The 12,159-nt window shown below is 39.5% G+C and overlaps 1 protein-coding gene across 1 annotated transcript in view; it reads left to right on the forward strand.

Moving 5' to 3' along the window:
- The window catches only part of WDFY1 (WD repeat and FYVE domain containing 1), a 67,147-nt gene that overhangs the window by 35,440 nt on the left and 19,548 nt on the right, over positions 1-12,159 (forward strand). The window contains exons 3-7 of the mRNA XM_074191265.1: positions 1,041-1,114; positions 2,695-2,749; positions 3,902-4,052; positions 4,774-4,886; positions 10,512-10,638. Coding sequence (XP_074047366.1) covers positions 1,041-1,114; positions 2,695-2,749; positions 3,902-4,052; positions 4,774-4,886; positions 10,512-10,638 — 520 coding nt within the window. The remainder of the gene's footprint in view (positions 1-1,040; positions 1,115-2,694; positions 2,750-3,901; positions 4,053-4,773; positions 4,887-10,511; positions 10,639-12,159) is intronic.

A 12,159-nucleotide genomic window follows, 5' to 3' on the forward strand; every position in this document is an offset into this window, starting at 1 on the left:
GTGAAAAGAGCCCCAGCTCTGGAGCCAGGAGGTCCTGAGTTCAGATGCAGTCTCAGACACTTAATACTTAGGTGTGTGACCTTGGACAAGTCACTTAACCCCATTGCCTTGCAAAAAAAAACTAAAGGAATTCTTCTCTTTGAGTGCAAAACTAGAAAATATCTAAATTCCAACTCTTTGTCACCTCCCATTTAATAATAATGAAAGCAATCACAACCACAACGCCTGCCATTTGCCTAGGACTTTAAGGTGGACGCAGTGCTTTATTTGATCTCACAACGTCTCTGATGCTGGGTTGCCACTCGACAGCATCATGTAGTTGGTCACCATCTGTCCTCAGGACACATTTAAGATTGTTCTCACCAAATCTGGAAATGACCAAATCTTCAAACATGTTTTTGCAATACTGTCAGTTTCCATGGCAGAAATAGCTTTCAGATTTGCAACTTGAACCAAAAAAAAAAAAAAAAAAAATTGTATTGCACAACTGTGTGCTTTGTTGTGTTTTTTTTTCTGTTTTCGCAAGGCAGTAGGGCTAAGTGACTTGCCCAAGGCCACACGGCTGGGTAATTAAGTGTCTGAGGCCACATTTGAACTCAGGTCCTCCTGACTCCAGGGCCGGTGCTCTATCCACTGCACTGCCTAGCTGCCCATGTGTTTTCTTTAAAACATAATAAACAGGGCAGCTAGGAGGCACAGTGGATAGAGCACCGGCCTTGGAGTCAGGAGGACCTGGGTTCAAATGTGACCTCAGATACTTAGTCATTACCTAGCCGTGTGGCCTTGGGCAAGCCACTTAAACCCCATTGCCTTGAAAAATCTAAAAAAGATAAAAATAGAAAAATAAAACATAAAGCATTTTAGTTTTCTGAAGCATCTCTACCATACTTCAGAAGGGGAAAACGAGTTTATTACTGTCTGAAGTTAATTATTCTTAAGTATTTTCACATTTGTCTTGAGTTTAACTGTTTGGGATATGTCATATGAGAAATTACTTAAATAATAACTGTTATTAATGTGGCCTTGGGTTTTTTTGGCAGCTCCTTGTTCAACTATGGCTTACCATCATGATAGCAGAAGGATATTTGTGGGCCAGGATAATGGAGCCATAATGGTAGGTAACTGGGAATTTAAGAATATTAAATGAATATAAACTCCTTGAAATTTATATCAGTTTCCTCTTTATTCTGGTCTAAGCATTTTTTATTTTTAGACATAGTAAATGCAGAGTTATCATTGTCTAATAGATAATTCTGGCTGCTTTCAAAAGCATTCTCAATTCATTCCAGAGTTGTCCCCATTTATGAATGGTGTGTTCCAAAGTTTCCCATAGAGACAATCATAATTTGTAGTTTCCCTGATTTGCCTATAAATATGTTATGCTCTTCCTATACCTGGGTCAAAGTTAATGAGCGTGGCCCCAGGGATGAGAGGGTGGGACTGTGGGCACAAGATGAGTTAGATGTGAAAAACTCTGCTGAGGGAGACTGGGAGAGCTGATCCAGTTATAAATCCTTTAGGGTTAGACGGCAGAGCCTTTGTTTCCTCATTGTTAAAAGTAAGGGTGATACCTAGCCCTCTTACATATACAGTTACTGAGCATTAAAAAGAAGCAGTAGGATGGTGTGCTTGGAATTACAAGAAGCTGGGTGGCATTTTTACTTTCCTGTATATAACCATTCTCAGGCTCTATGAAACACCCTTTGTAAAAACCCTGAAGAGAGGTTTTGTGAGTAAACCAACATTACAGATTATCACTTGTCTTTCTTATGGCACGACCTTATGCTGCATAAAATACTCAGCACAATTAGTAGCTTCCCCCCTCCCCACATTTTACCAAAAGCAATTACTTTCCAAAGTTTAATACAGTCTTCTTATTGTGAGTGGTGTAGATTGTTAGTGCATTTGCCCTTTTCTTTGGTATAAACATATGATTCTCCTCTGTTGGTTTCCTCTCATATGGTCCATCAGTGGCTCTCACCAGCTGTGCCTTCCAGAGGTGGAGAATCCACAGATCAAGTGCATCCAACAATTTGAACATTGCTTTCCTTCTCCTGTTCCCTTGTTGCATTTCCCCAGTTTCTATATGGACCACTTTATACTTAGCTAGTTATTTATCCTTTGGGGATTGGGGTGGGTAAGAGATTTTTTTAGAAAAGCTCTCAGCAGTGTGTGATTTGTAGAATTCATCCTGAGTCAAAATAGTAGAACGATGAAATGGTATAGAAAAGGGAGAAGGAAACTCGAAGAAGACCGACTAGCTCTCTGCATTAGAATACAGTGAATTAATGTTATTGATACTTGGTTTATTCACCAAGCCTGGGATTCGTAACTTTTTGGGTGTTGTGAATGTCTTTCGTCATGTTGTTCAAGCCTATAGACCTCTTCTCAGAATAATTTTTTTAAAATTGCATAAAATGAAATAGAGGATTATAACAGAAGATGGCTATGTTGAAGTCATCAAGCTACTAAAGATATATGAACTCTTAGTTTGAAAATTGTGGTCTAAAGTGATACAGATTAGACATAATAATTTGAGATCTTTTTTTGGCTAAAATAGTTTTAATTCATAGAGCTAATCTTCAAAAATCCTCCATCTTTTTATAGGTCTCACTTGCATTTTTTTCCCAGAACTTTATTATTATTTTACATGTTTAAAAATATGACTTGCTTTTTTGCTATGTTCAATTATAGGAATTTCATGTCTCTGAAGATTTTAATAAGATGAACTTTGTTAAGACCTACCCAGGTAATACCATATACACAATTCACTTTATTTTTTAAAACAGTTTTGAAATTTGGAATACCACTTTCATGTTTTCCAAATGCAGTTTTTATTCACATCTTAAAAGTCAATATGCTTTTTAAAAAGATAGATCTGACATCATTCTAAATTCTAAAAATATACTGAAGTTAATCAGTTAACCCAGGATTATACTGTACAGTCTGTCCACCTGAAAATAATTTTAAAAGTTTTTTCTGTCTGTCACTTGCTATCATTATTAGTTATATTTCTGAATTCCTTTATTTAATAAGCATTTATTGAGTATTTCCTGTATATGTACCACTATACCAAGTTCTATTGTAGTTCTATAGGAAGAGACCTTGAGAATCTAAGGGTGACTAGGAAACTGTGAGAAGCAGGTTAAAAGTCCTTATAAAAGAATATTCAGAGGGACAGCTTGGTGCCGCAGTGGATAGAGCACCAGCCCTGGAGTCAGGAGGACCTGAGTTCAAATGTGGCCTCAGACACTTAATAATTACCTAGCTGTGTGGCCTTGGGCAAGCCATTTAACCCCATTGCCTTGCAACTCCCCCCCCAAAAAAAGAATATATAGGATGCCCATCATGTGCTGAGACATTATTTCAGAAGAAAGAAATGTTACAGGTATCGCCCTCTATAGAGAGAGTATTGCTCTTGCAGTGTAGTATTTTAGTTCTTTTTTCAGTGATCTATTATTCCAATTATATAACTAAAGTGTTACTGATCTTTAATATTTTATAGATTCTAATTGTCTTTGGGGTCACTTCGTATCCCTTTTCAGGAAAAGAATATGGATGAGACTGCTTCTTAAATCAGAAGGCAGTTGAACCCCCACTGTGTTGGTGAACCTTGAAATGTGCAAGGCCTACACATACAAAGTAGGGGTGTTGATTCTGGAGGGCTTCTGGGATTCCAAGTGCTCAGGAATTTGAAATGAGAGGCAACAATTAGGAAGGCAGAGGGTCTTTGCTGTCCCCATGAACCTCTGCCATCCTTCTCAAGTTCATTTGGGCAAGAAGTCCATGGAACATTGAGGTTGAGAAGCCAAGGTCCCTATTCTGTTAGGAAGTGGTGGGTTCTGTCTGGTGATGGTCTTTCCAGTCACACTCACCCCATATTCCCTTTTCCAACCCACAGCTCATCAGAACCGGGTGTCGGCCGTTCTCTTCTGCGTGGGAGCAGAGTGGGTCATCAGCACCGGTCACGACAAGTGCGTCAGCTGGATGTGTACCAGGAGCGGGAGTATGCTGGGGAGGCACTACTTCACTTCTTGGGCCTCCTGCCTGCAGTATCCTTTCTCCTTTCTCAAGGATCCATTTTGAAAGCCTAGTTACATAAAATAATGATATTTCCAAGTGTTGTTTTTGACTTCTGGCCACTGAATATCGATTATCTCCAGTTCATCCCTATAGGTCTGGTTTCCCTCATTCAACTGCCAGGTCCCCAGGAGTGGGGACTGTCGTCCTTTCTTTGTCTGCCCAGGTGTTTACCCCAGCACCTAGAACAGAGGGGGCCTTTGTTCATGCCTTAATAATTGCTTCCTGATCAGCTGAAGAGGGCATGTAGCTTATAATTAGCAGTGATGGAATGAAGAGTGAGAGAGAAGGAAGGAAGGAAAGGTCTAGACAAAGAACTGGGAGAAATATGAGAGAGAAGACTTTTATCCTGGGGTGGGACATGGGGAGGGGCCAGGACAATTTTTCTGTAGACCCCACTTTTGAATTGGGACTAGGATGATTTTAATTAAAAAAAGAACCTGGGCAAAGAGCTTATTCCTATCATGGGGGAACTTTGCAGACCTGGGCGCCCGCCCTAGGAGAGGGCTGCCACTGACTTGAACCCAGAAACCCGAGCCCCACCGGTCTGTTTCTGTGTCTTGTCGCTGCTCTTGTCATCTTGGACATAGCTGCTCTTTTGCACAGCTTTAAGACCAAAGAGGACGATGGGATTTTAAAAGAAGTAATTTGAGAATAGTAATTCATTACTTATCCTTGACTAATTGTGTTCAGATATGACTTTGATACTCAACATGCCTTTATCGGAGACTACTCTGGGCAGATCACTCTGCTAAAGCTTGAACAGAACTCTTCTTCAATTATTACAACCCTTAAAGGACATGAAGGTAAATTGTTTTCATACGGATTTTTCCACCTTTTTTTGGTGTTTCAGAACCCAGCTTCTGACCTTTCTCCCTTACATTTTTTTTTTGCAATGCAAGGGGTTTAAATGCCTTGCCCAAGGCCACACAGCTAGGTAATTATTAAGTGTCTGAGACCAGATTTGAACCCAGGTACTCCTGACTCCAGGGCTGGTGCTTTATCCACTTCACCACCTAGCCGCCCCTTCTCCCTTAGTTCTTAAAGACTAATTATAAGTTTGAACTTTTGGCTAAACAGCACAAGGCTTCTTAGCCTGGGGTCTATGAACTTTTTTTTTAATTTTTATTTATTTAAGGCAATGAAGTTAAGTGACTTGCCCAAGGTCACACAGCTAGGCAATTATTAAGTGTCTGAGGTCTGATTTGAACACTCCAGGGTGAGTGCTCTCTCCACTGCACCACCTAGCTGCCCCTCTGTGAACTTCTTTTAAAAAAGCTTTTTTATGACTGTTTCAACACAGTTGATGTAATCTAATGTATTCTGTTGTAGATAGTAAAAAACATGATTCTGACATGAGCTTATTAATATATTTAACCAGATATCCAAGGAAACCCTGATACCCAAAAAAAGTTAAGAACCATTGAGCTATAGATTCCAAAGGCTGAATTGTGATTGAGGATGAAGAGGAAGCTTTCCCATCTTGAATTTTTTTTTAATTTAAACTTGATTTTATTAATGAAATTTTTCATTAAATTTTTTTTCAAAAACATTGTAAAAATTCATACAAAAAAGGTAAAATCTTTGAAGGAATTGTTTTTTAATTTGTTTTTTCAGGATTCAAGTCAGGAGTATTGGACTCTGTATGGTATTGTTAGAGACCATGAGCATCAATTAAATTTCAGGAACTGCAACTAATTGTGGTGATGGAATTTCTTCAGAGATGTAGGGTGAGCTTCCTGCATTGTTATCAGGGCTCTACATCCCTGTAGTTGGATTTGAGATTGCTTGATGCCTAGATTCACAGTAGAGTTTCTTTCAGTTTTTAACTTTTTGGATACTTCATGAAATTAAAAACAAACCTTCACAAGTTATGATTTTTATAGGAGCTCCAAATTAGAAATTTTGTACCGTCTGTTTGAATTTGAGAACACAGGGTTTATGGGGAAAAGATCAACAACTTTTTAAAAATATTTATTTATAATTTGGAATTATGCCCAAAGGGCAGCAAAAATGTGCATACCCTTTGATCCAGCAATACCACTACTGGATCTAGACCCTGAAGAGATGATGAAAAAGAATAAAAACATCACTTGTACAAAAATATTCATAGCAGCCCTGTTTGTGGTGGCAAAGAATTGGAAATTAAGTGAATGTCCTTTAATTAGGGAATGGCTTAGCAAACTGTGGTATATGTATGTCATGGAACACTATTGTTCTATTAGAAACCAGGAGGGATGGGAATTCAGGGAAGCCTGGAGGCATTTGTATGAACTGATGCTGAGTGAGATGAGCAGAACCAGAAGAACACTGTACACCCTAACAGCAACATAGGGGTGATGATCAACCTTGATGGACTTGCTAATTCCATCAGTGCAACAATCAGACACAATTTGGGGCTGTCTGCAATAGAGAATACCATCTCTATCCAGAGAAAGAACTGTGGAGTTTGAACAAAGACCAAAGACTATTACTTTCAATTTCAGGGAAAAAAGCCCCATTACCTCATTATATAATTTTATCATCTCTTATACTTTACCTTCATTCTTTAAGGATATGATTTCTCTCTCATCACATTCAACTGAGATCAACATATACCATGGAAACAATGTAAAGACTAACAGAATGCCTTCTGTGGGGAGTGGAGGAGGGAAGCAAGAATGGGGGGAAAATTGTAAAACTCAAAAAACATAAAACCTTCTAAAAAAATAAATGAAGAAATAAAAATATTTCTTTTTTCAACTACATGCAAGATACTTTTCAGCAAATCATTTTTTTTTTTGGAAGGTTTTGCGTTCTCACATTTTCTCCCTCTCTCCTTCCTTCTCCCTTGCCCCCTGACAAAAAGCAGTCTGAAAATAAGACAACTTTAAAAAATTGAAGATAATAAAGCTTTGGTCTTCATTCAAACTCCATGGTTCCTTCTCTGGATCTGGATGGCATTTTCCATCACAAGTCTTTCAGAATTATCTGTGATTATTGTGCTGCTGAAACGAACAAGTCCTTCACAATGGATCATCAGCCCATGTTGTTAATGGGTAGAATGTTCTTCTGGTTCTGTTCATCTCACTCAGCATCAGTTTAGGTAAGTCTTTCCAGCTATTCTAAAGCACTACCCCTTTTGATTTTTTTTATAGAGCAATAGTGTTCCATCACATACATATACCACAATTTGTTCAGCCATTCCCCAGTTGATGGGCGTCCCCTCATTTTCCAATTCTTTACCACTACAAACAAAACTGCTATAAATATTTTTGTACATGTGGAAATTTTTCCCCTTTTCATCTTGTCTTTGGGATACAGACTCAGTAGTGCTGTTGCTGGATCAAAGGGTCGATACATTTCTATTGCCTTTTGGGCATAATTCCAAATTTCTCTTCAGAAAGGTTGGCTCAATTCATAACTCTACCAACATATCAGTGTCCCAGTTATCTCCCACATTCCCTTCAACATTGATCATTTTCAGGGCTGGCTAGGTGGCACGGTGGATAGAGCACCGGCCCTGGAGTCAGGAGTACTTGAGTTCAAATCCGGCCTCAGACACTTAATTATTACCTAGCCATGTGACCTTTGGCAAGCCACTTAATCCCATTGCCTTGCAAAAGCCTTAAAAAACCCATCATTTTCCTTTTTAATCATTTTGGCCAATCTGATGGGTGTGAAGTGGTACCTCTTGAGTTGTTTTAATTTGCGTTTTTCTGATCAATAATGATTTAGAGCATTTCTCCATATGACTTTAGGTAGCTTTGAGTTCTTCATCTAATTATCTTTCCCTATCCTTTGGGAATGACTTGTGTTCTTATAAATTTGACTCATTTCTCTATGTATTTTAGAAATGAGCCCTTTATCAGAAACACTAGATATAAAAATTTTTTCCTAACTTAACTGTCTTCCTTTTAATCTTGATTGTATTGGTTTTATTTGTGCTAAAACTTTTAAAATTAATGTAATCAAAATTGTCCATTTTGCATTTTATAATGTTCCCTATCTCTTTGGTCATAGGCTGCTGCTCTTTCCATAGATCTGACAGTTAAACTATTCCTTCTTTTCCCAATTGGTTTATAATAATTCCTTTTATGTCTAAATCCTGCACCCATTTCAACCATATCTTGGTATAGGATGTGAGATGTTTGTCTCTGTCTAGTTTCTGCCATACTGTCTTCCAGTTTTCCTAATAGTTTTTTTTGCAAGGCAATGGGGTTAAGTGGCTTGCCCAAGGCCACACGGCTAGGTAATTGTTAAGTGTCTGAGGCTGGATTTGAATCCAGGTACTCCTGACTCCAAGGCTGGTGCTCTATCCACTGCGCCACCTAGCTGCCCCATAAGAACTTACTCTGATAAAAATTATTAGGAGGGGGTGGCTTGGGCTTGGCCTTGGGCAAGCCACTTAACCCCATTGCCTTGAAAAAATCTAAAAAAAAAAAGTTCTTATCCCAGAAGCTGTAGTCTTTGGATTTATCAAACAGCAGATTACTATAGTCATTTACTGCTGTTCCACTGATCCACCACTTTCTTTCCTAGCCAGTATCAGTTTTGATGATGGATGATTAATAATATAATTTTATATATGATGTGACTTGGCCACCTTCCTTTGCATTTTCCCCCCATAAATTCTCTTGATCTTCTGATCTTTTGTTCTCCATATGAATTTAGACTCCATTTTTTCAAGCTCAGTAAAGTAATTTTTGGTAGTTTGATTTGTATGGCACTGAATAAGTAATTTGATTTTGGTAAAATTGTCATTTTTTTTATATTAACTTGGCCTCCCCAAGAGCAATTGACATTTGTCCAATTATTTGATCTGATTTTATTTGTGTGAAAAAGTGTTTTTTATAGTTGTTTTCATATAGATTCTGAATTTACCTTGATGGGAAGACTCCCAATGTTTTATATTGTCTACAGTTAATTTAAATGGAAGTCCTCTTTATAACTCTTGCTGCTATGTCTTGTTGTAATATATATATATATATATAGAAATGCCAAGGATTTGTGTGAGTTTATTTTAAATCCTGCAACTTGGCTATAGTTGCTAATTGTTTCCAGTAGTTTTTAGATGATTTTCCAGGGTTCTCCAAGTACATCAACATATCATCTGAGAATCAATAACTTTTATAAAACATGAATGTTCTTTTTTGCCTTTTTTTGTGTCTTTAGTACTAGCACGGTCCGTGGCCCATCCTTGGTGCTTAACATGCTAGTTGGCTGACTGCAGCCTTCCAGGCCCATCTGCTCCCAGGAGGCATTGGAAGCACCCACCCAAAAGAAGGAGCCATGGATGTGGGCCATTTAGAGGAATGCAAGTTCCTTTATTGTTTGGTGGCAGCAGTCATCAAAGACTCAGGGGTCCCAACTGCTGAGACCAAAGGGCAAGACAGAGCCCAGAATGGGTCTACCCACTATAGCTAGGCTTGCAGAGTTACTCCTTTCCTTCTTTTGTTGGATTGAGTGGAAGGAAATGAATATGGAAGGCTTCTTCTGTGGTTTACCTTCTCACTGGGGCTGCCCCAGTCATTGAGTTTATACCTAATTTTAAAGTCAGTCTTGATTAGCTTGCTGGGCTTGCACTAGTTTTTCAGATCCAATGAAAGGCTTTAGATCTTTTTTTTTTAAGGTTTTTTGCAAGGCAGATGGGGTTAAGTGGCTTGCCCAAGGCTACACAGCTAGGTAATTATTAAGTGTCTGAGACTGGATTTGAACCCAGGTACTCCTGACTCCAGGGCCAGTGCTCTATCAACTGTGCCACCTAGCTGCCCCTAAAGGCTTTAGATCTCTACATATTTTTCTTTTTTTCCTTTAGGCAAGCAACCATAAATACTAATAATGAGAAAGTTTAGGAAATTTTACAGGAAGAATTTTTTTAAAAGGACAGGACAACATTCAAATCAAGAATGTACCACTAAATTAAATAAGCCAGGCAATACTGAGCAAAATTAGGTGTGAGAGTTTAGACCTTGGAGTTGAGCTTTCTGTTTAGTTTTCAGTAGTCTGGCTTATTGAATTAAGGTGCAGAGAGCATTTTGGTTGAGCCGCTTGGCTACAGCTGGGCAAAGTAAGGATTCTCTGTTGTGGTGTTCACTAAGGGTCTTGCCAAGCCTGAGAATCCATTTCTAATTTGAAACGCCTCCTTAGAAATGTAATTAAACACGCTCTCCTTCCAGAAGAACTTGGAGAAATTTAAGAGCTTAAGCTCAGAACTATACCATGAAAATAAGCCTTTTCTTGATTTATTAAATGCTTTTGTTCACTGAAGCCAATGGGTTTGTTAACCTCCAGGCCATGTCGCTCTCTGGTGTGCAGTTTTTGCTGCTTTTATTTTTTGGTTCAGCAGAGCCTAGAGTTCAGTTGCCCCAACTGCAGCTCATCCTCGTTATTGTGGGAGGAGGTCCTGCTCTAGAGGACCAGACCCAGATGCTTATGCTCTCTCCCCACAGGCAGTGTGGCTTCCCTCTGGTGGGACCCTATCCAGCGACTACTCTTCTCGGGAGCATCAGACAACAGCATCATCATGTGGGACATCGGGGGAAGAAAAGGCCGGATGCTGCTGCTTCAAGGCCATCAGTAGGTGACCAGTTAGTTTAATCTTCAGAGGAAGGCTTGGGGCTCATTGTGCTTTTCCATGAAACATGCACTAATGGAATGATTGGATGGCCGCCATCCAGCTGTTTGCCCTAGTCCTGCCACTCAGCACACATTCATTAACTGCCATCTCTGGTCCTAGCAAAGATTCATGTACAGAAGTTGCAGTCCTTGCTCTCAGAGGTCATTTTTTTTATATTTATTTATTCTCTTTTTGTATAAATAATTTTTTATACATTAATAAAATATTCTTGTTTAAGAGTAAACAGAACCCCCCCCAAATATAGACTCACTTAAGTGATAAAGTAAAGGGGAGAGAAAAAAGTAAAATTAAAAAAATAATAGTAATAAATGTAGGTATGGCCAGGTGGCACAATGGATGGAGCCCCAGCCCTGGAGTCATGAGCACCTGAGTCCATATCCAGCCCCATACACCCAAAAATCACCCAGACATGTGACATGCAAGCCACCTGAATCCCACTGCCCTGCAAAAAAAACAAAAAAAGGAAAAACAAGATCCAAAATAAAATAAAATAGTAGTAATAGTAGGGGGTGGCTGGGTGGTGGACAGAGCATTGGCCCTTGAGCCAGGAGCACCTGGGTCCGAATCCGGCCTCAGACACCCAAAGATCACCCTGCTATGCGGCTCCAGACAGGCCACCCAGCCCCGTTTGCCCTGCACCCCCCCCCAAATAACAATAATAATAATAATAATAATGATAATAATAATAATAATAAATGTGCTTCAGTCTTTGTTCCAACACCACCAACTCTGTCATGGGTGGATCACATTCTTTATGATAAGTCCATCACAAAAGTTACTTCTATATTTTTCCAACGTTGCCATTGCTGATCGCAACTCCCTCCTTTCTTATTTCTCCACTACCATGTACTATATTTTCTCTCTCCTTTCACTCTGACTCTGCTGTAGGGTAGCTGAATGGCGCAGCAGACAGATCTCCGGCCCTGGGGCCAAGAGGCCCAGAGCCCCCCCTACCACCCCTTAGGCCCAGCATCCACCTGGCCCTATGATCCCAGACAGGCCATCCAATCCTAGCCCCTTGCTAGAAGTAAAAAGAAAAATGTGTTATATCTGACCACTCTCCCACCATGGTCTATCCTCTCCTCCTCTATTCACATCCCCACCCCTTCCTCCTGTCCCCCCATCTTTCTTACTCCATATGTCTATACTCCATTGAGTATATATGCTATTTCCTCTCCTAGCCACCTCTGATGAGAGCGAAGATTCCCTCATTCCCCCTTGCCTTCCCCCCTTCCATATCATTGCAATAGCTCATTGTAATAAAGAAAAAACTTATTATATGAGATATCTTGGCCTATTCCCCCTCTCCTTTTTCTTTCTCCCATCACATTTCCTTTTTAGCTGTTGACCCCATTTTTACACCATATTTTATCTTCAAATTCAGCTTTCTCCTGTGCTTCAACTGTAAAAGCTCCCTCTACCTGCTCTATTAACTGAGAAGGTTCATATGAGTATTATCA

Source organism: Macrotis lagotis, chromosome 6 (assembly GCF_037893015.1).
Source record: "Macrotis lagotis isolate mMagLag1 chromosome 6, bilby.v1.9.chrom.fasta, whole genome shotgun sequence".
Lineage (NCBI taxonomy): Eukaryota > Metazoa > Chordata > Mammalia > Peramelemorphia > Peramelidae > Macrotis > Macrotis lagotis.